Source organism: Zosterops lateralis, assembly GCF_965231275.1.
Source record: "Zosterops lateralis genome assembly, chromosome: 17".
Taxonomy (NCBI): Eukaryota; Metazoa; Chordata; class Aves; order Passeriformes; family Zosteropidae; genus Zosterops; species Zosterops lateralis.
In genome coordinates, this window is record NC_139777.1 from 3,637,094 (window position 1) to 3,660,562 (window position 23,469).

The following is a 23,469-nucleotide window of genomic DNA, read 5'->3' on the forward strand; positions in this document are numbered from 1 at the left end:
TATCATTAACCCTCAGAGCACAAAAATTATTTTCTCATTATTAGATGAAAAGGTAAAATTAAGCTGACTAGACAGTAAAGGAACAAACTACAATTAATTACCTTCATTTATTACAGTCATTATTTTAAACTTATTTTTTTTTACTCTGATAGATAGATGAAAACATCTAAATTAAAAGTTTTGTTCTGCTAAGTGGGAGGTGAAACTTTGCCACGCTCGGGGTGCGGGGCCAGCCTGGCTCCATCCCAGCTCCATCCCAAATTCGGGGATCAGTGGGAACCCCCTCATCACCCCCCATCATCCATGCCAGGGATGCAGAGTCTGAGCATCCCTGTCTTTGTCCCACACCCACCTGGACTTCTGCTGTCAGCCACACAGGGGAATTTTGCCTATTTTTGCAGGAAAATATTTTTCCACAAGCATAACTTTCCAAGAAAATATTTTTTTGTGGAAAAGTAATTGCAAGAAATCCTGCCTGGCTGGGAATTAACCTGCCCAGGTGGCACCTTTTCCTGGTGATGGTCAGAAATCAGCCTGTTCCTCGTTGGGTTGGATGCTGAAAACTTTGATTTTGGGATTTGTGTCGGTGGCAGATGGTTCGGAGCTGCCAACTGTCAGCAAATGCGGTAAAAAAATAAATTCAGGGAAAAAGAATGGAGAAAAAAAAAAAAAAAAAAAGAAGGAAAGAACCAGCTCGAACAGTCAGTGAAAAAACATGGATTAGGTTATGGTGGGGAGGGTGCATGAGTTTGGAATATTTTCCCTGTCACTGATGTGGGGGCTCAGCCCAAAAAATCCTGTGGTCACAGGAAGGAAAGAGGTTGAGCATCTTGTCCCTGAGCCAGCAGGGTCAGGATGATGTGGGAAAAAAAGAGGGGGGAAAAAATAACCTAATGAACTGAGTATTCTCTGTCTGTGCTCTCAAGAACTTTGGCAAAATATCGTCAAACCTGTCAGGCAATATTACAACAAAATTAAGAACCAGCAGCAATTTTCTCTCGTTCGGGATCCCGCGCTTTATAAAGTAAATTATTAATGCATTTTTTTTCCTCCGTTAAGCAGTTATTTGCAGCAGTCTTGGTGTATTTCTCATTAGAAATAACATCATCTAAAGAACTTATATTGATTCTTCTTTTTCGCCCCCCCCTTTTTTTTTTTTTAATCTCCGAATCATGAACGTGAACAACATATTTCTGTGATGTTCCCTTTAACTAGAATTCTCAGGCTTTATTTTTATATTATTGATCTTTTTGACATGAATTGCTTTTTGGCCTTGTGAAAATCTTTGGGAGCTGCTCCTGCCTTTGGAGGAATGGGGTGGGGGAGCTGTGGGGTCTGGGTGGGTATGATGGATTTGGGTGGGGTGTGCAGTGGGTTTATGGGGAGGGTGTGATGGGTCTGTGGATGTGTGTGAGGGGTTTCTGTGTGTCTGTGATGGATCTGTAGGGGTGTGGGGTGGATCTGCGGGTGCACAATGGCTCTGTGTGGTGGATTTAAGGAGTTGGTTGGACACGGAGGCACCAAAGGACCTCAACACGTGTCTTGGTTCCTCATTGTGGTCCAGCCCCATCACCCAGAGCTCTCCCAGGACAGTGGCTCCTTCCTAATCTCCCCCTCCTTGCCACCCTCTCTCTCTCTCTCCCAAACTTCTTTACACATCAGCAAAAAAAAAAAATAAACCACCCAAGGAAAACAGCGAAGGCTTGAATTAATTTTTTTCATCTCTTTTCTTCAACATTTGGGGTCTCTGCTGCCGCTTTCTCCCCGCCAACAGCTGTTTCTCCGAGCTGAAAAAGAGCTCATTTGCCGTTTACTGCCACCAGTATTTAGATGGAAATAACCCACTACTTATCCTGCACTTGATCTCGTGGATGTAAGAATAAACTCTCCGCCGGTGCGACACAAATCCCGCGCCTCTGGAGCGGGGATGCTCCGACGCTCCGAGCTCGACGCCGCGCCGGGGGAGTTTTACCATTTTGTCAGTCAATTATAATAATATTTCTGCTTCCAAATGTTTAAAAAGTTGGCTTCGGAAGGTATAATCATGGCACAGAGGCCAGCCTGACAATAGTAATTAATTAGGCTATTACGCATTCTGCAGTGATAATTGCTTTGCTGGAAAGTCACCAGCCATGAAAAGGACCCGGCGCGTAAATGTAATTTATCAGTGATCCCGCGCCGCTGCCGCGCCTCACCTTGAGCCCACGGATGCTGTGGAGGGAGATGGAGGGAGGGAAAAATGGGAATCAGGAGTACCTGGATGTTTAATGCAGAGGAAGAGCTCACTCAGAGTGGGTGCTGAGGGTTCTGCAGGTGGGCACTGGGTTTGTGTGGTTGATGGGTGTTGTGGTGATGGGGAGAAAGGGAATGATGCTGTCCTGACCCCACTGAACCAGGGCTGCTCCCAGGATCACTCAGCTCCCCCATTTTTAGCCATTTTCTCCTCTTTAGTATGTTTTTCTGATGTTGGCTTCTTGGATGTGGACGCAGGGTTTGGTTCTGCCTCAAGAAAGTGAGAATTTAGGTGTTTTAATTATAAGACCTTGATTTTACGGTTGATGTGGGCTTTTCAGCTCTGTGGTTATTCAGCTCTGTGTGAGGGATTACAGCAGTTTCAGTGTTGGGTGAGCCATCCCTGTGTGGGACTCAGAGCTGCTCCAGCAGAAATCTCTCCTGGTATTTGAGTAAATTATCCCCCATCCAGAAAAGATCACTGAAAATGTTAAATCTCTTTTTGTCTACTGACATTTTCCAGGAGTTTAGTGGGACTCTGGGAGAGCCGAGTGGGTGCCTGGCTCACCACCCTGCCAGTTGCCCACACTGGTGGTGCCCTGGCACTGATGTGGGCTGAAATGTGCTGGAGCCCAGAGCAGGGGATGCTGCAGGCTCCTTCCCACCCTACAGCGGGGAGTGCTCAGACCTCCACAGGGATTGCTGAGGAGAGGGAAAGGTTCCCCTTGAAAAATGCTTTGTCTCTACGATGTGACTTGAGGAATGAAATGCAGTGCAAACAGCTTGATTTGGAGTCTGGGCCAGCTCTTTGCCCCTGGCATGGGTTAGGAATGCACAGGGACAGGCATCTTTGCTCTGCACCCTTTGGTTGATGCCAGCCCAGGGGAGATGAAGCTATTCAGAGCAGCTGGAGCAGGTCCAGGCATTCCCATGGCCCCATGTCTGCTCCTGCTCCCCTCCTGTGTGTTCCAAAGGGTTTGGCAATGGGGAGGTCACACAGGGCTGATGCCACGAGCACCTCAACACTGTTGTGTCCCCACATCCCTAAAAATCACCCCACTGGCAGATTTGGCGGGCACGGCGCTGTCCTGCTCCAGGAGCAGTGCCGGCTCCCGTCTGCCTCCTCCCTCCTTTCCCCTCTTCACTATTATTATTTTAAAACACCCTGAAGCCAAGCATTTTTGCAGAACGCTGAAGAAAAGCCCCCAAATTCCTCCTCTGCTGGAACCGTGGTGCTGAGAAAGTAGGTTTGTGTACGAGCCGCTATAAAAAGCCCGGCTTATACAATTTTAACAATAGAAAAATGATCTTTGTGCTCCAGTGCCTGCGAGCTCCGGAGGAGAAGGCGGCTTGCTCAGGTGGCTGCTGGATTACAAATGAGCCGTTTGCTTTGGGTTGGAATGACAAGCGATGGCAATCCAGGCTGGTGGGGTGAGCCAGGAGCTCTGCTGGCACGGAGCAGGGAAAAATGCTCCGGGTGTGGGAGCTGCCACCAGACAGAGGCCCAAAGTTCAGGCTTTGTTTCATAATTAGCCCATTGGTGGCTTAAGAGCAATTTAATTGGTTATTTCCCTGTTACAACGGTGTGTGTGTTGGGTGGGCACCTCTTTCTCCATCAATGGGTGGTGTGAGTGCCCAGTTTGGCTCCAGCTGGATGTTTTCCAGCTGGGAATGGGTCACTTCCATCCCTGATGCTTGTGTGCTCGTGTCCCTCTGGTGCCCCATCCCATCTGCTCCAGGTGGGGCTGGATGTGAGGGGTAACCACGAGGACCTGGTGGGCAGCAGCCCCTGCCCCGAGGTGTCATTGTGCCTTGAAAAATTAAAGGGAGTAAATGATTCATGCTCATAAATGTTGGATGGGAACACGCAGCAGATTAATGTTGTTGGGTTATTGTGGCTGGTGTGAGTGTCACCAGCACCCTGGTACCCCAACAACCAAGGGGAACAGGGACAGGAGGACATGTCCCAATCCAGGTGTGAGCATCACTTCCACCCCCAGCACCATCCTGAGAGAGTGGCTGTGGAAAGCCGCGCGCCGGATCCGGCCCGGCAGGCACAACAACGGGCAGGCTTCTTTATTTCTTATTTAAGCGCCGACATTAAATTATAATTTTCATTTACTCAGAGCACATCAATGATTTAGGGCGACGTGACATGGCAGCGGCACGAGGAGTTTAGCCACAGGCAGCGAGCGGCTGCGCTGGGCACGGAGCCGTGCCGGGGGGACCCGTGTGCTGGCTTTGGCTCCACCGGTTCCTTCCTCTGAGCCCATCCCTGACCTCTTTATCCTTCTCCCCGCAGGTGATTGCACTTAGTAAGAGAAGCAAGGAGGCTGAGACGGCTTTCCTGAGCGTTTACAAGCAATTGCTCGAAGCTCCAGGTAAGCAGCGCGGTGGCGACCTGGCTGCCTAACGAGTCGTGTGCCGGTGCCCAGAGGAGCCAGCGAGGACCGTGGCATCATCCCTGCCACGGCTGGCATCGTCCCCAGCACAGCTGGCATCGTCCCTGGCACGGCTGGCAGCGTCGCTGACCGCGGCCGGCGCATGGTGCTCTGGAGATCCCAGCCGAAGAGAGGAGAGGAAGCAGCTTTTGCCATCGCTGTGTTTCAGCCCCTGAGCCAAATGCATCTTGACATTAGGAAAGGAATACATTTGCTCAGCCCGTGTAGTAACACTGCGGCTATTCCCACTTGTCTGTTTGACGGTAAGTTGACCGAAGCGGCCGAGCGCTGGCTGGCAGCACGAGCCACGGGGACATCCTTCCTCTGTCACCCTGTGGCCAGGGCGCCACGCCATCCTGGGAGGGGGAAACTGAGGCACGGGGCAGCCCTGAGGTTTGTGTTGGCAGAGCTGGTCCTAGGGAGAGATGAGAGGCTGGGAGCCCCCTCCTGCTGCTCCCCACTTTGGGGGGTTTCATGTGCGCCAGGCACGGAGCGTCCCCCGGCGCGTCGGGGACTGAGAGCTGCAAACGGCTGAAGATGCACGGAAAGGCTCCTGCAGGGCCACTAATTCATTTTCCAGACATTTAGGAATAACAAAATGTTTTAATGATTTCTTAGGGGAATTAGGGAGACATATTTTTGTCCTCATTAAATTTTCTCCTGTGCTACAAGAACCAAATGTCAGCTCGGTTTGCAGAACCCAGTTATCTTCCCTCCCCACCTCCCCGCGCTCACCCGCCGGCTCCTCCCGCCTGCACATGCCTGCTCATGGATGCACACACATGCACGCCCCAAAACTGCTTCTCTGAGCTCCTCTGCACTCCTCCTTCTCTTCTTCTCTCTCTGCTTTCCACAGCATCATCCCTTGCTCCCCTCCTGCTCCCCCAAATCCTCCCTCCCATGGTTCATCCCCGTCTGTTCCATGTCCACATGTCTCTCGACAGGCAAACTCTTTGTGGAATACTTTCCAAGCGCCACATAAGTCCTGATTCGACATTTTTTTTGCTTTGAATGGCTGCTGTCAACACAAATCTCTGGCAGAGACTGTAACAGAGCCTGATTGCTCAGCAAGTATTTTGATAAGTGAGCTGGCTGTGTGTCTGTAATTACGGGAGAAAACCGTAAATCTTTTGGATATTGTTCACACAGATGTGGCGTGAAGGGAAGGGGGAGAAAGCAGTAAAATGTGTTAAAAGCATAATTAATGTCATTGTTGTTGGGGATGATTTGATTTAAGGCTGACTTTGACTCGTGGAGGGATTCGTAGGGCGCTGGTGGATGTGTTTGAGCAGGTTGGGATGGGGTGGCAGAGGAGAGGCCGTGGTGATGGAGAGGTGACAATGCTATCTATGGAGGTACTGTGGGTGTCCCATGGGGGCACCCACGGGTGACCTGTGCTCCTCCTGGAGCCAGGCAGCAGCAGCATGGGACGTGGGCTGGGTAGAATGGCCCTGGCACTGGGGTTAGCTGGTGATCCTCAGGGATAGAGGTGCTCCCTGGAGCTGTGTCTGCTCAGGAGGAGGTGGGGAGCACTCAGAACTGCCCCCATCCCTGTTAGTGAGCATCCAAAGGAGGGCCATGGAGACGGTGAAGGGTCTGGAGGAGGAGGAGCCATGTGAGGAGCAGCTGGGGGCACTTGATTTGTTCAGCCTGGAGAAGAGGAGACTGAGGGGAGCCCTCATCCCCATCCACAGCATCCTCACGAGGTGCAGTGTAGGGTCATCTCCAATCTCTGCTCTCTGGGAGCAGGAACAGCACCCAGGGAATGGCTGGAGCTGTGTTAGGGAGGTTTAGGTTGGATTTTAGGGAAGGTTCTTCCCCCAGAGGATGCTGGCACTGCCCAGGCTCCCCAGGGAGTGGCCAAGGCTGCCAGAGCTCCAGGAGCATTTGCACAACACTCACAGGAATGCACAGGGTGGGATTGTTGAGGTGTCTGTGCGGGGCCAGGGGTTGGACTCCTGGATCCTTGTGGTCCCATCCAACTCAGGATATTCCGTGATTCTGTGATCCTGCTGCAGCACTGCCGGTGCCACTAAAGGATGGCCAATGACGCCAGCTAGTGGTGGCACTTATAGATATTTATTTATTTAAATAACATGTATATAAACTGTATGTATAATATATATAAACGGTATATATAGTGGGTGAGGGTATGGAGTGATAGATCAGCGTGTCAGGGCAGGGACACAAAGTTTCCCAGAGGAGCTGGCTGTGTTTGGTGGGTGATGCTGCACCGTGGCCCCAGAGTGTGCAGTGCCCTCAGGTCCTGTTTAGGCACAGTGTCGCTCATGTCACCTGTCACCCATCTGTGCTGCTGGCCAGTGTCAGGTCTAACCTGTCCCAGTGGAAGATGTGATCCACAGAGCAAGGGACTGCACCCCAGTTTCTCACATGTAGTGGCAGAGCCAGCCCTACTGCCAGGGATGGCATTTCCCACTGGATGGACAGTGTGGCATTAGCTCAGTGTAGTTATTCCACTGGGAATTCGGCATCTGCACTGCCCTGGCTGTTGGAAGGGTTTGCTCTTCCCTTCCCAAAGCTCTGCTCCCACCATTTCATCCCAGGCTGGCAGCTCCAAATAGGGAAGAACACATGAGGGCATCACCCCAGCTGTATTTCACCAGCGAGGCTGCAGCTCGCGGGAAGGAAAATGCTGACCTGAGGAAAATCCCTGGTGCTTTATCGCTCATCCCCATTTTTCCCATATTATTTCTCATCTTGGAGGCAGGAGGAGTTGCTGGTGTGGATTAAACAGGCCCTGTCCCAGAGTTTATCTCCATGGAGGCAGCTCACAGGCTGGCACGGAGCCTCCTGCCAACACCCCCAGGGCTGGGGAGAGCAGGGGGGATGCCTGCAGCCCCCAGAGTGCAGGGTTTAATTATCCATATCCTTATCTCCACTCATGTAGTTATGGGGGTTATTAATGGCTGTGGGAGCATCCAGGCTGGCTGGGGCTGTGCTCCATCACTGCCATCCTTCACCCTTGGGTGGGGAACCAGCCTGTGGGATGCTGAGCTGAGACATGCCAGGAGCTGAAGGATGCCATGAGCATCCCAGGAGGGTCCCAGCTGGAGCCATGTCCCTGTTTCAGTGCCAAAGCTGGCAGCATTCAGCATCTGCCACTGGATCCTCATGGCTGGAATCCTGGCACAAACCACGTACTCCATCCATCCATGGGCTCTTTGTGATGTCCAGCAGAAAGAAGGGATAATGTTCCCTGTGGAGGACGCTCCAGGAGCTTTTGGTCAGGCAGTCACCAATCCTGGGGGGAAGGTGGTGGTGGGTGCTGTGGGATGGCAGGGCAGCAGTGGGGCAGACAGACCCCAAAACCCATTTGGAGGAGCATGTCTCTTGGCATTTCTTCTTTGCCACAAGCATCCCTGTGGGCAGGGACCAAATCTTGCATCTTTTGGGCAAGTTTACCCCAAAGTCATCTAGTGTTTGACCCTCAAACCCCATGACGTGGCCTCCTTCATCCCACACCACTTCCATCTCAGCCAGGCACTTGCCAAGCAGCAGAGCTGCTCTGTGTCTCGTTCCGAGTGGAGGCAGCCAGTTGTTGGAATTTATTTCCATCACAGTTATTATCTTTTACCCTTGGATGCCTGCCACCCGTGCCTGCTGTACGGTAGCATGCCCAACTCCATCCCACTTCCCTGTTTGCCTAACTTTTTGACCCTGGAGGATTCAAATCTATTTTCTTTCCTCTTCTTTTCCACAAAAAAAAAAAAAAAAAAAAAAAAAAAAAAAAAAAAAAAAAAAAGCCCCAAACCTATATTAACCTGGCTCAATAGGAGGCATTTTCTTGAACTTATTAAAAAATCCAGACTTGTAAATTAATTTGTTCATGTTGTACAATGGCAGTGCAGATGGACTCATTAGCATGCACACAACAAATAATTATAGATGAATTTTTAGCTGGCCTGCTTAATGGGCTTGCTGGGTTAATTATGTCAATGTATAATTACATCAGCCCTGGGAGACATAATGGCACACCCCGCTGAGCAGACACTAGCTAATGATGGTGTAATGCTGACAGAGGGAAGACGGACGGCTCCGGATGCACCTGCTTACCTCGGCACAAACCTCCATTGTCTGTGCCCAAACCGGCCCTGCCGGAGCCACCGGAGCCACTGGTGCCGTGGGTGCCACCGGCTCGTGCCGGGAGGTGATGTCCCCTCCATGCCTCGGGGCTGGCGGTGAAAGGCAGGACGCCAGGGATATTCCCATGGCAGCTGGAATGGCAGGACCTAGGATGTCCCCATGGCTGCTGGAAAAGCAGGACTTGGTGTGTCCCCACGGCTCCTAGAAAGGCAGGACTTGGGATGTCCCCACAGGTCCAGGGATGGCAAGACCTGGTGTGTCCCCACAGCTCTTGGAATGGCAGGATTCAGGAATGTTCCCGTGGCTCCTGGAATGGCAGGATTCAAGATATCCCCATGGCTCCTGGAATGGCAGGACCTAGAATGTCCCCATGGCTGCTGGAAAAGCGGGACTTGGTGTGTCTCCACAGCTCTTGGAATGGCAGGACTCAGGGATGTCCCCATGACTTTGGAATGGCAAGAGTCAGGATATCCCTACAGCTCTTGGAATGGCAGGATTCAGGATATCCCCATGGCTCCTGGAATGGCAGGATTTAGGGATGTCCCCATGACTCCTGTAATGGCAGGACTCAGAGATATCCCCATGGCTCCTGGAATGGCAGGACTCAGGATAGCCTCAAGGCTCCTAGAAAGGCAGGACCTGGCGTGTCCCCGTGGCTTTGGGAAAGACAGCACCAGGGGTGTCCCATGGCATGGGGAGGTGGGAGAGGGCCCTTGGAGGGCCATCCCTGCTGCTCACCGCCCATCCCACATCCCGCAGACCCTGCTCCTGTGCTGGAGGCTGCCCGGAGCCTGGAGGATCGGCTGCAGCAGCTCCAGCGCCTCGAGCCCGAGCCACCACCACCCCTGAAGGATCTCAGCCGGCCCTGGAAGAAGCACACGGAGCTGGTCAGCACCAAAGGTACCGCCGGGCTGGGGAAGGGTGGCAGCCGCGGTAACTCCCCGTGTGCCGCCCCTGAGCATCCCTGGCGTGCAGGGTGTGTCGCAGGGCCAGGATGTGTCCCCTGGCCACCGCTGCTGTCCCCTCTGCAGCCGTGTGACTGTGTCCCCCCGCAGAGCGCAGGGAGGGGAAGTCGCCAGCAGCCGAGCCCCCGCTCCCCGGCCTCGACGGCAAACCCAGCACAGACACCTCGCTGCAGCGCAATGAGGCAGACAAGCAAAAGTACGTGAGTGCCGGGAATGGGGTCGTTTTGGGGTGTTGTGAGGACACAGTGCACAAAGCTGTGGCTCTGTCCTCGCCCTTGCACGGAGGTGTTTGTCCATCCCCATTCTCCTTCCCTTCACTGTCCGGTAGGAGCAGTTACATCCTGCTCAGAAACCATCTCAGACACTCCTGGTGTCCGTCTGTCTGTCCATGCCCAGTCCCAGGTGGTTTTGGGGAAGCTGCAGACACAGGCACAGCCAGGACAGGTCCCTCCTGTTTTCCCTCGTGTTACCCCTGGCACATGGCTTTGCTGGGACTAATGGATTGAATCCATGGCGCTGGATGAACCTCATTAGATGACCTTTTAATTTGGAGGCTCCCGGCCTTTTCGGTGCCTTCATTGTTATTCCTTAACACGCTGCACCGGGAAACAAATGAAGAATCTTTAAACCCTAAATTGCAGATCTCTGCGAGTAAGTTCCTGGCAAGTGCAGGCTATAAATAATGCAGAATAACTTTTCCCTGATTGCTTCCCCCTCCTCCAGTTAATTACAGGTGGGGGTGGGCTGCCATACCCCCCTCAGAGGGGTTTCAGCCTCAGAAATCAGGGACTGTTTTCAACCCAAAATGAATTTTTTTTACACTTGGGGCAATGAACCCCATAACATCAAAGGGGGTAACATGGCTTGAACACATCCTGGTATCCACTGGTGGGTCTTTTATGGCTTCAGTGAGTGATGGGGTAGAGGAGGGGGGGCTGTGAGGGGTCTCTGTGTGATTTTGGGGGGCTGTGGGGTCAGCACAGCCATGGTACCCCCGGTACATCCCTGGTGCCCGTCTCTCACAGGGGCCTGCAGGAAGCTCAGGTCACCTTGGCCGCTCGGCTGGGGGAGGCAGAGGAGAAGATCAAAGTGCTCCACGCAGGTAGTGGGGCTGGGACAGGGGCTGCAGACCACAGAGGGCCAAATCCCACCCCACAGCTCACCCTCCTCTCCCTCTCGCCAGCGCTGAAGGCCACCCAGACAGAGCTGCTGGAGCTGCGCTGTAAATACGACGAGGAGGCGGCGTCCAAGTAAGTTCCCAGCAGAGCTGGGTTGTGCTCAGAGCTGAGCTGAGCCACTTTTGGCAGCACTGGGACATCTCCGTGGTGCTACTTGAGGAGCTGGGACACCTCAAGCCACTGCAGGAACATCCTGAGTGATGGTGTCACCGAAACTGCTGGAAAAACAGAAACTCTCCAACAACTTTTAAGTGTTGGAGAACCAAGGCATCACTTTATTCTGGCCTGGATGTGCAACAGAAATTATTTCATCCATGCGTGCCCGGGTTGTTTGCCATGAAAATCATTCAACACATGGTTCTTTACCAGATCTATCATGTATTTATACATAAAAACCCCACAGAAATCCACGTTGATTGGTCTCAAATGATACAATTCCTAGTATTTGATCTCCTGTTTGTTATCAATCCCTTCGCCTTTGATGCAAATTGGGTCCTCACACTTTGGTTCTCTTACTTATCTTTTCCCAGACCAGGTGTCTCCAACTCATCAGGGGGGAAATGTTTGTTAATGGTCACTTATCTCCTCTTTATCTCCTGGCTACTCCCAATTCTTCCCCGGTGAACAGAGTCTTTTGAAAAGAAAATTCAATTCCTGTCCCCCTAGGCAAAGGCAAACAAACCCCTGACTAAAGGTGCAAAAAAATTTTGGAAGTTGTACCATTTCCAACAGCGGGGTCCTTATCCTTAAGCCTCCTGCCCATGTTCTGGGCTGTGCCTGTGCCTCCACACTCTTGTTTTCTGTCACAGGGCAGACGAAGTCGCCATGATCATGACCAACCTTGAAAAAGCCAACCAGGTGAGCCAGGAGCTGAGTTTGCAGGAGCTGGTGGGGTTGGCCCTGCAGAGCCAGAGGTGCTACACACCCCCCGGGCATCTGTGTGGCCTGGATGTCTGTCCCCAAAAGTGATAAGGAGTTGACCGGCACCAGGATTGGGAATCCCTACAAAGGAGAGCTCAGGTTTCCTCTCCCTGGTGGGACTCCCTGCCCCATGGGGTCAAGGGTGTGTTTGGGATTCTGCCAGGCTCCATTTGGCAGGCATTTGTCACCTCCAGCCTCTCACGGGTGTTTTAGGACACAACCCACACTTGTTCCTGTGTTAGATTCCGGTGGAATCACTCCTGGTCCTGTCCATTCCTCTCAATTAGTTTTATTTAATTCTGAAAATGTAGGTACGAATAAATGCATGTGGATAATAAAAGAGGTCTAAGCAGCAATTTGGATAAATAAAACCATCCTTTTGGGTGGAAAAAAAACCTGGTGTCCTGGAGATGGTCTGCAGCCAGTGCCCAAGGACTGGGATCAGGAATTGTGTTAGGACATGGGGACCTTAAATCCATGGGGGGCGCTTAATTAACTGGGCTGGGTTTATGATGCTGGAGGTGGGAGTGGGATGCTCAGGAGAGGCACAGATCCTGGACCCTGTGTGGGGTGGGATGTGCCTGCTCTGATTCCTGCTCTGTTCTCTTGCAGCGGGCGGAGGCGGCGCAGAGGGAAGTGGAGAGTTTGCGGGAGCAGCTGGCGGCCGTCAACAGCTCCCTGCGCCTGGCCTGCTGCTCCCCCACGGGCACCACGGGGGTGAGAGCATCCCTGGGGCCAGGAGCACCCCTGGGGGCAGGAACAGCCTTGGGGCCAGGAACAGCCCTGGGGCCAGGAGCATCCTTTGGGGGCAGGAACAGCCTTGGGGCCAGGAGAGCCAGGAGCATCCTTTGGGGGCAGGAACATCCCTAGGGCCAGGAGCAGCCCTTAAGGGGAAGAACAGCCCTGGGGCCAGGAACATCCCTCCAGGACAGGAACAGTCCTGGGGCCAGGAACATTTATGGGGCCAGGAGCATCCCTGAAGCCCAGAGCATTTTTTGGGACCAGCAGCACCCCACTGCAGCTGGCAGCATCTGTCATAGCCAGGAGCATCCCCTTGCACTTGGGGGCACCCCACTGATGCAGGAGCACCTTTTTGTGTTTGGGAGCACTCACCATGCTGAAGAACAAGCCCAAAATGCTTGAGGAGTGTTTCCATCCTGAGGTGGTGGTGCTGGCTGTGCCCTTCAGCCTCCCATGGAGAAGGGGACATGCACCCCACAGCACCAAAATGCACCTGGGAGACCTTTAAGGGCAGAAGGAAAGTCTGTCCCTCCCCAGGGCTCTGTCACCAGGGTCCCCAATGCACTGGGATGAGCTCTGGGCTCACCTGCCTGCTATGGGGACATGTCCAATGGGAAGGGTGGCCCTTGTCCCTGTGTTGGGCATCCGGGAGCTGACAGTGTCCCCTCTCCCAGCAGGACAAAGTGAACTATTCCATGTGCTCAGGGTCGAGGTTGGAGGCAGCTCTGGCCGCCAAGGACCGGGAGATCCTGCGGCTCCTGAAGGACGTCCAGCACCTCCAGAGCTCACTGCAGGAGCTGGAGGAATCCTCTGCCAACCAGATTGCTGAGCTGGAGGGGCAGCTGGCGGCCAAGAACGAGGCCATCGAGGTGAGCCCGTGGGGGCTTGGGGCGTGCTGGGGGTGGGGGACATGGGTCCGGCAGTGCCGGGTGTCCACCAGGAGCCACCTGCAAGGACTGCCCTCCTCTGCTCCACAGAAGCTGGAGGAGAAGCTGCAGGCACAGGCAGACTACGAGGAGATCAAAACAGAGCTGAGGTATGGCTTGACTGACACCCGTGGTATCCCTGCTGGCCAGGCGTGCTCCCACAGCCGTGCCACTCTGCCATGGCCACCGTCTCACCCCCTTGTCTCCCTCCCAGCATCCTGAAGGCGATGAAGGTGGCCTCTGCTGGCTGCAGCCTCCCCCAGGCAAGTGCCGCGGCGCGTCCCGAGGCGCTGGCCGGGCTGTGCCAGCCCTGCCCACGGTGCCTCCGCTGCCTGTCCCCATCTCGGCTTGGCTCCTTGCAGAGCATCTCCAAGGCAGAGGAGGCCCTGCTGCTGGGGAAGGAGGCTTTCTACCCCTCCCAGAAGTACCTGCTGGAGAAGCCCAACCTGCTGGCCAGCACTGGTAGGGACCCTGGATTCTGTGGCATCCCTCTGGGAATGTGGGTGGGTGGGGACAGATCCTGCCCCGGCTGTGGTGTGGTGGGGGAAGGACAGGGAGTGGGATGTCGCCTGGGAAAACTGAGGCAGGAGCTGTTTGGCTGCAGGGCTGTGCCAGAGCTATGGCCGGGGGGGCTCTAGTGTGTGTCTCTCTCTCTCCTTCATCTCTAGAGGAGGATCACTCTGAAGACGAGTCGGGGAAGGATCCACTGGGCATGGAGCAGCCGTACCCATCTCCCCACCACGCCCCGGCTGATGACCCCGTGTCCCCCACTCCCCTCCCACCACTGCCTGGCCCTGGCATGGCCCCTGACGGACCCCGGACTTTCTCTCTGTCCCCCTTCCCGGGAGGCGAAAGGCTTTCAGGGGACTCCAAGGCCCCCCACCTCCCTCTGCCCAGCTACAAGAGCGAGAGCAGCACCGGGGCACCGCCCTTTCCTTCCTCCTTCTTCGGGGCCAAAAGCAGCACCGTGCACCCCGTCCCCGTCCCGGCCACCAGTGCCACCAGCCCGCCCCGTGAGCCCTCCGAGGGCAGCGCCGGCAGCTCCGCCGAGGAGGAGCAGCTGGACACGGCTGAAATCGCCTTCCAGGTGAAGGAGCAGCTGCTGAAGCACAACATCGGGCAGAGGGTCTTCGGGCACTACGTGCTGGGGCTGTCGCAGGGCTCTGTCAGTGAGATCCTGGCGCGGCCCAAGCCCTGGCACAAGCTGACGGTGAAGGGCAAGGAGCCGTTCATCAAGATGAAGCAGTTCCTCTCTGACGAGCAGAACGTGCTGGCCCTGAGGACTATCCAGGTGCGCCAGAGAGGTGAGTGGTTGGGGTGGCCCTGGGTTTTGTCCTGGGATGCTGCAAGTGATGTTGTGGCATCCTCTCCCAGTTCACCCTGGCAGCACCCTGGGGTGCCCCGTGCCATGGCAGGGGGGCTCACCAGACTGTGATGTGCTGGCAGAATGGGATGGGACTCTGGTCCCACCAAGGATTTTCCCTGGTGGGATGAGCCCTGGCAAACGGCAGCGATTAACAACAACCCATGGCTGTGGAAGCTGCATCCCTGGACGTGCTTTACTCATTTATTCTGACAAATGCCATTTAATTATTCATTAGGCTGTTCTGTGCTGTATGAATCAATGTGCTCGGGAGTATTTCGTTAAAATAATGAAGTTTTAGTGCTGCGGAGCCTTGGTGCGGTGTTGGGATGGTGACAACCATCTCTGGGGACAGTGGCTGCTGGTGACATCTCAGCAGTGGCAGCTGGTCGCTCAAATCCCAGTGGTGGCACCAGGACTGGGCAGTGCACACCCATGGTCCATACACCTACCAATTTCAGCCTGGAGAACTCTGATTTATCCCCTGGATCTGATCCATCATTAACACTTCTCCTGCACAGCCACGAGGGCACAGTGCCAGGGATGGGGACATGGTCCCTGTGCCATGTCTCTGCTCCTGATGGGGAGAGGATGCCCTTGGTTGGGATGAGCAAGGTGGTGGGAGATACCATGCCAGAGGCAGGAGCTGGCAGCCAGGGCTACCAGGGCTCCCTGTGCTCTGGTAGCGACTAATCAGGAGTGACATTTGTCTTCAAACCAGCATCCCTAAAAATAGCTGAACATGAGGAGCAGTAAATACTTCCTGACATACAAGTGGAGCTTGTAAAACCAGCGCCGGTGACAAAGCTGTTATCCTGCCTCTTTGATCAGGTAGCATCACGCCGCGGATCAGGACACCGGAGACCGGCTCCGACGACGCCATCAAAAGCATCCTGGAGCAGGCAAAAAAGGAGATTGAGTCGCAGAAGGGAGGTAGGTGCTGCCATGGGGGTGTCTGTGGATCTCTGCTCTGCCCCATGGCAGCAGCACCCAAAGGGGTGCCAGGGGCTGGGTGCTCTCTGTCTGTGGGTCTCGTCCCAAAAATGGGTTTTTTTGGGGGTGTTTTCACCCATTGACATCCATGGAGAATTTTAGAAAGAAATACCATGTGGGATGGAAGAGTCCCTGTGCAGCCGAGTTCAGATCTGGGCTGTCAGAAACTTTAGATGCCCTCTTTTTCCTCCCCCCTGCCCCAAACCAGATGATTAAATGAGTATTCAGGATCCATCTGGCATGAGGGATCATTAAAGCAGCTGCTTTCGCAGTCAATTACAAGAAATGAAATACATTAAAACAGGTAGTCTGCTGAGAAAGCAGAATCCCGGAGAATTAAATTAGACAGGAACGGTGGAAAAACAGACAGGGAAAACAAACATGTTTGTCTATCGCATTGTTGGTAATGGGATTTATTTTGCAATCATCAAAAAAGAAGTTGGCTTTGAGTCGGGCTGTTGAAGCTTTTGCTTTGTGGGTGCTTCTGGTCCAAACCAGATCAGGATAAACTACTTTTCTCCCACACTTTGAATTGCGGCCACACAGTAAACTACATGTGCTGCTCCTCGGGGCTGCCCTCATCCTTTCCCTCTGCAGGGGAGCCCAAAACGCCGTCGGCATCGCAGGCAGTGGCTAACGGGGCGAGTGGCAGCAGCTCGGAGGATGCCATCAAGAGCATCCTGGAGCAGGCGCGGCGGGAGATGCAGGCACAGCAGCAGGCGCTGCTGGACATGGAGTCGGGGGCCAGCGGGCGTGGAGGGGACACGGCACCCACCGAGCGCTCCACGCTGGCCACCGTCAGCCAGAACATCGCCCCCGCCTATGTGAAGCAGGAGGAGGGTGGTGGGGCCAGTCCTGGCCCACCGCAGACACCCCTGGCCGTGCTCTCCCCCGCCGCCTTTGTCCAGAGCATCATCCGGAAGGTGAAATCGGAGATTGGCGACGCCGGCTCCTACTTCGACCAGCACTGGGCGTCAGAGCGGAGCCTGCTCAGCCGGCCCTACACCTCCGTGTCGCCTTCGCTGTCCTCCTCCTCCTCCAGCTACTCCAGCATGGCCAATGGGCGAGGCTGGCCGCGGGGCGAGCCTGGCGAGGGTGGCACCAACGAGGATGAGCTGCCACCGGCGGATGAGGAGCCCCAGCGGCTGTCGGAGATGAAGGTGGAGGGAGGTGGCGCGGAGCCGGCAGCTGGTGGGCGTCTGTCCTACTACCCCACCTACGTGCCACGGACCCTGAAGCCAACGGTGCCGCCGCTGACCCCGGAGCAGTATGAGATGTACATGTACAGGGAGGTGGACACACTGGAGCTGACCCGGCAGGTCAAGGAGAAGTTGGCCAAGAATGGAATCTGCCAGAGGATCTTTGGAGAGAAGGTACCAGCCTGGAGAAGGGGGTTCTGGTGTCCACTCTGCTCCATGACCCAGAGCTTAGGGCTCATGGATGGCCTTCATCAGCTCCTTCCAGGGTCTTCCTTTGCCCTGGTCTGTGTCCCCTTGGAGGATTCTGAGTCCTCAGGGTCTGACCCAACCCCAGGCTCCCAGTGGCCACCACTAATTGGTCAGTGGCACTTTCCACCAAAAATGCCCAGTCCCCTGAGCAGAGCCCGTGGAGGGACGAGCCTCCCACCCCACTGAGTATCCCTGGGGGACCCACCATTGGCACTCATGGCAGGGGACAGAGAGTCCAGACCTGCTGTGGGGCAGTGGGTGGCAGTGGGTGGCATCCTGCTCCCCCTCCCCTGACACGGGGGTGGAGGGCAGGCAGCTTCCCAGCCCTGGGGGGAGTGCAGCCCAACTTTGGTGGGTGACACTTGTGTGGTGCCCAGGTGCTGGGACTGTCCCAGGGCAGTGTGAGTGACATGCTGTCGCGGCCCAAACCATGGAGCAAGCTGACACAGAAAGGTCGGGAGCCCTTCATCCGCATGCAGCTGTGGCTGACAGACCAGCTGGGCCAGGGGATCAGCCAGCAGCCCACACCCTCCCAGGGTAAGTGACATCACTGTCCCCGTGATCCCCGTGTGCCATCAGTGTCCCCACCACTTCTGTGTCCATCCCCTGCATCCCAGTGAGTTTGTCCTGCTCTCATCTCACCACTGAGAAGAGCTGGCCCTGCCAACTTCAACACCAATGCCCAGATCCTGGGAAGCCCCTTTTATCCCCAACCCCCTTCATTAAAAAAAAAAAAATAAAAGGAAAGCCAGATCAAAAATCTTAGGCTTTGTGCCTGACCTAAAGCAGTAACTGGATTTTTGGTATTATATTGGTGGCATTTTCTCTCTTTAATTATTCCACCACCTCCCACTTTGCTGTAGCCACTGGAGAAGCTTGGCTGGTATCCCTCTTCTTTAGAGGGCAAAGCCACAGGCATCCCCCTAATGCCCCTCCTGCTCCTTGCTGGGTCCCTGCCCTGTCCCCTCCCACTGACCCCTCTGCCCTGGTGTCACACAGCCAGCCCGGTGGAACCCCATCCGTCCCCCTCGCCGCCCCCCAGCCCCGCCGAGCACGAGAAGGGCTGCCAGGAGCCCCTGACCCTGGCCTTGGAGAGCAGCAAGGAAAACCAGCAGCCCGAGAGCCGCTCGACGCCTGTGCTGGGCGGGAAGAATTATCCCAACAGCCAGGGGCCCATGGGCATCCAGGAGATCGTTGCCATGTCCCCCGAGCTGGACACCTACTCCATCACCAAGAAGGTCAAGGAGGTCTTGACGGACAACAATTTAGGTGTGGACCCTCTCTCTGCCCAAGTTTTTGGGAGCTGCTGGTGAGACTGCATGGATCCAGCACCCCCAATTCCTGTAGATGCAACCCCCTCCCAGATGTTTTTTCTGTGGGTGCTCATGGGAGTTCCAGGAGGATGCTGGCTGGGAAATGGGGTGCATCTGCTCTGCAGGGGGACTGCAGCACCCATCCCGCTGCTCTGCCCCCTCTAACCACCTCTGCTTCTCCTCTGCCAGGCCAGCGGCTGTTTGGGGAGAGCATCCTGGGCCTGACGCAGGGCTCGGTGTCCGATCTCCTCTCCAGGCCCAAGCCGTGGCACAAGCTGAGCCTGAAGGGGAGGGAGCCCTTCGTCCGCATGCAGCTCTGGCTCAACGACCCCCACAACGTGGAGAAGCTGCGCGACATGAAGAAGCTGGAGAAGAAGGGTGAGGGATGGGGTGACACACGGTGACACGGTGTGAGGGGCTGGCTGAGGAGGGGTCCTGGGCTGGGGGGCGAGTGGTGCCAGCTGGGTGTCCTCTCCTGCAGCCTACCTGAAGCGCCGGTACGGGCTGATGAGCGCCGGCTCGGACAGCGAGTCCCCCAGCGCCCGCTCTGAGTGCGCCAGCCCCAGCGCGCCGCCCCAGGACCTCAGCCTGCTGCAGATCAAGAAACCACGGGTGGTGCTGGCGCCAGAGGAGAAGGAAGCCCTAAAGAAAGCCTACCAGCTGGAGCCATACCCCTCCCAACAGACCATCGAGCTGCTCTCCTTCCAGCTCAACCTCAAGACCAACACCGTCATCAACTGGTTCCACAACTACAGGTACGGACGCTCCCAGGCTTTGGGAGTCTGATGGTGCTGTGCTGTGGAGGGGGTGTCACAGTTCCCCTTCCAGCCTTCCCTGTCACTCTTCCCTAGATGGGAGGTCTCCAGCTGCACCCCAGGCTGGTGGGTAGTTTTGGCTACCTTGACCAAGTCATGTTGAGCATCTGAAGAGGTTTCCATGCTCACATCCACCTAGTCACCCCAGAGTGGGAGCTCTTCAAAGGGGAAGGGAATGCCTTATGGAGGCTGCTGGAGCACAGGATCCATCCCTAGTTGGCATTGTAGTGGAAAATTTGTCTGCTGGCTGGGGATGCGTGGTGGCCATTGCATGTGGCCATGGGTGGTTGTTGCCACCCCTCCGTGGCTGTGTCCCACAGGTCACGGATGCGCCGGGAGATGCTGGTGGAGGGCGCGCAGGACAATGACACGGACCCGGAGCAGAGCGGTGGGACGGCCATCCCCGGGCGCCGGGCCCCCCACAGCCCCGACTCGGACACCGAGGATCACAAACCCGTGTTCGTGGGGGGCGAGCCCCCCTGCGCCACCGTGCCCTTGAAGGTGAAGGAGGAGCAGGGGGATCCTGGTGGCTGGAGCCGCCGGCGGGACTCACGCAGCCCAGCTGGGGCAGCTGAAGGGACCGGACCTCCCCAGGAGGAGCGGGGGGCAGCCCCCCATGCCACCGCCCCCAGCGCCAGCAGCCTCCCGCGGCGGGGAGGCCACGCCGGTGCCACCGCTGGGGGACCCGCACCGCCGCCACCGCCGCACCCCGACAGCTCCCAGTCCTCCACGGGGTCATCCCATTGCAGCTTGGTGGTCTCCCCGACATCACCCTCGGCAGCTTCCTCGCCCGGCCTCACCGGCTCAGCCTCACCAGGACCATCCTCTGCCGGGCCGGTCTCGCCGGCGCTTCCACCGGCTCCTGGCCCCCGGCTCAGCACCAGCGTGCAGCGGCGTCATGAGAAGATGGCCAACCTCAACAACATCATCCACCGCCTGGAGCGGGCTGCCAATCGTGAGGAGGCCCTGGAGTGGGAGTTCTGAGCCCCCCCACCACCTTAAATATATATACACACCCCCACATATATATATATTTTGATAAATGCAGTGTGCACCGAGAGGTGACGAGTGGCCGGTGCCACGGAAGAGGAGCGCCCGTGGAAAAGAGGGGACCCCCCCTCTATGAAGCCACCCCACCCCTCTGGCTTTGTTTTAAATGTGAAAAACTGGGAACAATTTTAGAAAAGAAAAACAAAACAAAACAAAAAAAAAATAAAAAAATATTTATAGACCTCTTTTAGATATTTTAATAAAAGGATACTTTGAAATTTATTAACAGCTTAAGCTGCTTTGATATTAAAGATAGCTATAAAATCAAGATGATGTAGCAGTCGTGTCATTAAATGTACACTGAAGTCTTGTAGTTTGCCACTGGATGAGATTAAAAACAAATAAACAACAAAAAAAAAAAAATCAAAAAAGAAACCCCAACCCACAGAAAAGACTTTTTGAGCAAAGCCATCAAGAAGCACTATGAGACTGACCAAATTTGAGAAACTTTTGCAGTTTCCACCCCTGTCTGTAAGACACTGCATCGCTTCTGCCCCAGCCAGAGACTGCGTCCTAGTCCCTGAAGACTCTAAAGCCCCCGACGCCATCGAGTATGTATTTAGTTCTGGTGGTTTATGTTTTTGGAAGCCTTTGTAACACAGAATGTCCCGTGCGGTTGTATATGTTGTAGAAATGTCTGCAATAGCCTTCTGGAACAAGATGTAGCATGGTCCCAACGCCGTCCCTCGCGCTTCCTCCATCCGGAGGCCGGTGGCAGCTCCCCTCCGGAGTGGTGCGGCTCGTGGCAGCTCCCAGAGGAAGAGAGAAAATGAGGCAAAAGCAAAGGAAGCAATCTAAGCTTGGGATTTTGGGAGTGGGATGGGAAAATGTACCTGGGTGTGATGTTTGAGGATGGTTACCAGCTCGCTGGGGATGGACATCTATGGCATCCTGGTTCCCCGTCTAGTCAGGAAAGAAAAAGATGGAGCCTCCAAGCTTTGGCCCCGAGGGCAGCTGTGCTTGAGGTGAGCACCCAAAAATCATGAGCCACACACTCACAGGCTGAGCCCTGCTCAGGGCTGCTCCAGCATCACAGCCAGCTCTTGGGGCTGCAGCACTTTTTTAGGGAGGGCATCTGGGCATTTTTAGGGAGGAGCATCCCCTTCCTGCAGCCATGTCCCCAGGTGGGGGATGTCAGTGATGCCAGGATGAACTCTGGGATGTCACATCACGCTCCTGCCTGAAGTGGGCAAGCTCAGCCCTGAGCTGGGCAAAGCATCACTGAGCTTTGGCTTTCCAGGGCTGATCCTGTGCAGACACAGGAGCTCAGTGGTGGCACCATCCCGATGTGCTCCCTGTCACCTCCCTGACCCCACCACCTCCAGCTGGCCTCTACTAATGAAATGCCTTTAAACAATGTGGAGTGTCCCACACTGGGCTGCTCTGCCCTGTCCCCTGCCCACACAGCATCAGCCATTGCCCACCCAGGCCCTGCCAGGCTCCCAGGTGATGCATTGACTGATTTTCCACTGTAGACATTTTTATCAGAATAGAAGGTATTTTTATACTTGGGTGGTAGTGGACAAGCAATGCTGGGTGAGGGCACAGCTCCCTTTGCCGTCTCCCCTGCCCTGACGAGCCCCAGGGTGCCCATGGCTGCTCTGCCACCATGCTGTGGAAGGTGGAGGTGTGACTGCCTTCTCCGTTGTGTGCGAGAGGGAGCTTTATTGGAATGGGATTTGAGGAAGCACTTAGGATAGTCCTGAGCATGGCAATCCTGTTGTATTGAAAGCCAGCGGGACACACCGGTCACGTTTTTGTTCGGCTCATGTTCTGTACTTCAAAAGTTTCTATGAGATCGATGAACTTTGTTTAACAATTTTGGAAGGAACAAGTTCTCTGTAAAGAGCCACTAAATACAGAAGTTGGATACGACTCTGGCCTTGGGGTGTGTTTTGTCTGGAGGTGATGGAATGGGAACTCCTCTCACACTTGCCCGTGCCTGGTGTTGGCACACTTGTAAGTCACAGCTTTGCTTTGGGATTGTGGCAAGAGCTCTCATTATCCCACTGACTGGGGGATAAAAAAGGAGGGTGTTAAATGGGATTAGTCCAGCTCAGGGTGTGATCCTGCCCCATGAAATTCTTGTGCTTATCCCTGTTGCAGGTTTGCTCCTGCCCCTGGGGTAGCTCAGCATCCTCCAGTGTGAGTTTCAGCTTGGTTTATCATAAAACCATCATTTCCTGGAATGGTTTGGATTAGAAGAGAACTTAAGGATCATCTTATTCCAGCCCCCTGCCATGGGCAGGAACACCTTTCACTAGACCAGGTGGCCCAAAAAACCCTGTCCAAGCTGGCACTACTGACAGCACCACACCCCAGCACGGCTCTTTTTTGGAGCTGACCATTGCTGGGCGAGTCGGCAGCTTCTGACACGAGGCAGGGCTGTTTGTGTCTGATGAATTAATAAATCCATATGTTGCATATCTGTTTAAGCTTGTTTGTCAGCTAACATGTTTTTGATGGATATCTGAACGTCTGGAGAAGCTGGGCCAGCTGCCATGGAAACCGGAATCTTCCCCTGCGGCGAAGGATGGAGCCGCGTGAACCATCTGGGTGCTCCGGGTGCAGCTGCACCCCGGCTGCCCTTGGCACTGCTCCAACTGCCAAATTCCACAGGGGGATCCTGTGCCTGGCCAGGAGCAGGCTCCACGCTCTGCAGGGCTCTCTGTGTGCAGGTGGCCCTGGCTGGCTTCGTGCCTCAGTTTCCTCAAGAAGTGATTGCCCAACCTCTGCCAGTGTTAAAGAGAAGCTGGAGACGTTAATGCAGGTGGGATGTGTGGGGAGAAATATGGGGTTGTGCTGGCCACTTTCACAAGGGCAGAGTCTCTAGTCCCTGTGTAGCATCAACAAGGGGACAGATACCTTGTCCTGATTAAGATCCATCTCTGCCATGGGACCACCCTGGCACTGGGTGTCCTGATGTTCCCAGGTGACCCCATCCCATCTCACCCCATCCCTGCAGGCAGAAATGGGGCT

General features: G+C 55.0%; 1 protein-coding gene across 1 annotated transcript in view; it reads left to right on the plus strand.

Annotated features, from left to right (window-relative positions):
* The window catches only part of CUX2 (cut like homeobox 2), a 65,126-nt gene extending 42,648 nt beyond the window's left edge, over nucleotides 1–22,478 (plus strand). Inside the window, exons 2-19 of the mRNA XM_083873979.1 lie at nucleotides 4,535–4,613; nucleotides 9,537–9,677; nucleotides 9,833–9,938; nucleotides 10,768–10,844; nucleotides 10,926–10,992; nucleotides 11,730–11,778; nucleotides 12,454–12,558; nucleotides 13,260–13,451; nucleotides 13,560–13,618; nucleotides 13,723–13,970; nucleotides 14,177–14,816; nucleotides 15,707–15,804; nucleotides 16,462–17,237; nucleotides 17,690–17,849; nucleotides 18,312–18,581; nucleotides 18,815–19,003; nucleotides 19,107–19,380; nucleotides 19,761–22,478. Of these exons, the coding sequence (XP_083730105.1) occupies nucleotides 4,535–4,613; nucleotides 9,537–9,677; nucleotides 9,833–9,938; nucleotides 10,768–10,844; nucleotides 10,926–10,992; nucleotides 11,730–11,778; nucleotides 12,454–12,558; nucleotides 13,260–13,451; nucleotides 13,560–13,618; nucleotides 13,723–13,970; nucleotides 14,177–14,816; nucleotides 15,707–15,804; nucleotides 16,462–17,237; nucleotides 17,690–17,849; nucleotides 18,312–18,581; nucleotides 18,815–19,003; nucleotides 19,107–19,380; nucleotides 19,761–20,424 (4,194 nt within the window). The 3' untranslated portion in view covers nucleotides 20,425–22,478. The remainder of the gene's footprint in view (nucleotides 1–4,534; nucleotides 4,614–9,536; nucleotides 9,678–9,832; nucleotides 9,939–10,767; nucleotides 10,845–10,925; nucleotides 10,993–11,729; nucleotides 11,779–12,453; nucleotides 12,559–13,259; nucleotides 13,452–13,559; nucleotides 13,619–13,722; nucleotides 13,971–14,176; nucleotides 14,817–15,706; nucleotides 15,805–16,461; nucleotides 17,238–17,689; nucleotides 17,850–18,311; nucleotides 18,582–18,814; nucleotides 19,004–19,106; nucleotides 19,381–19,760) is intronic.
* The last annotated feature ends 991 nt before the right edge of the window (nucleotides 22,479–23,469 follow it).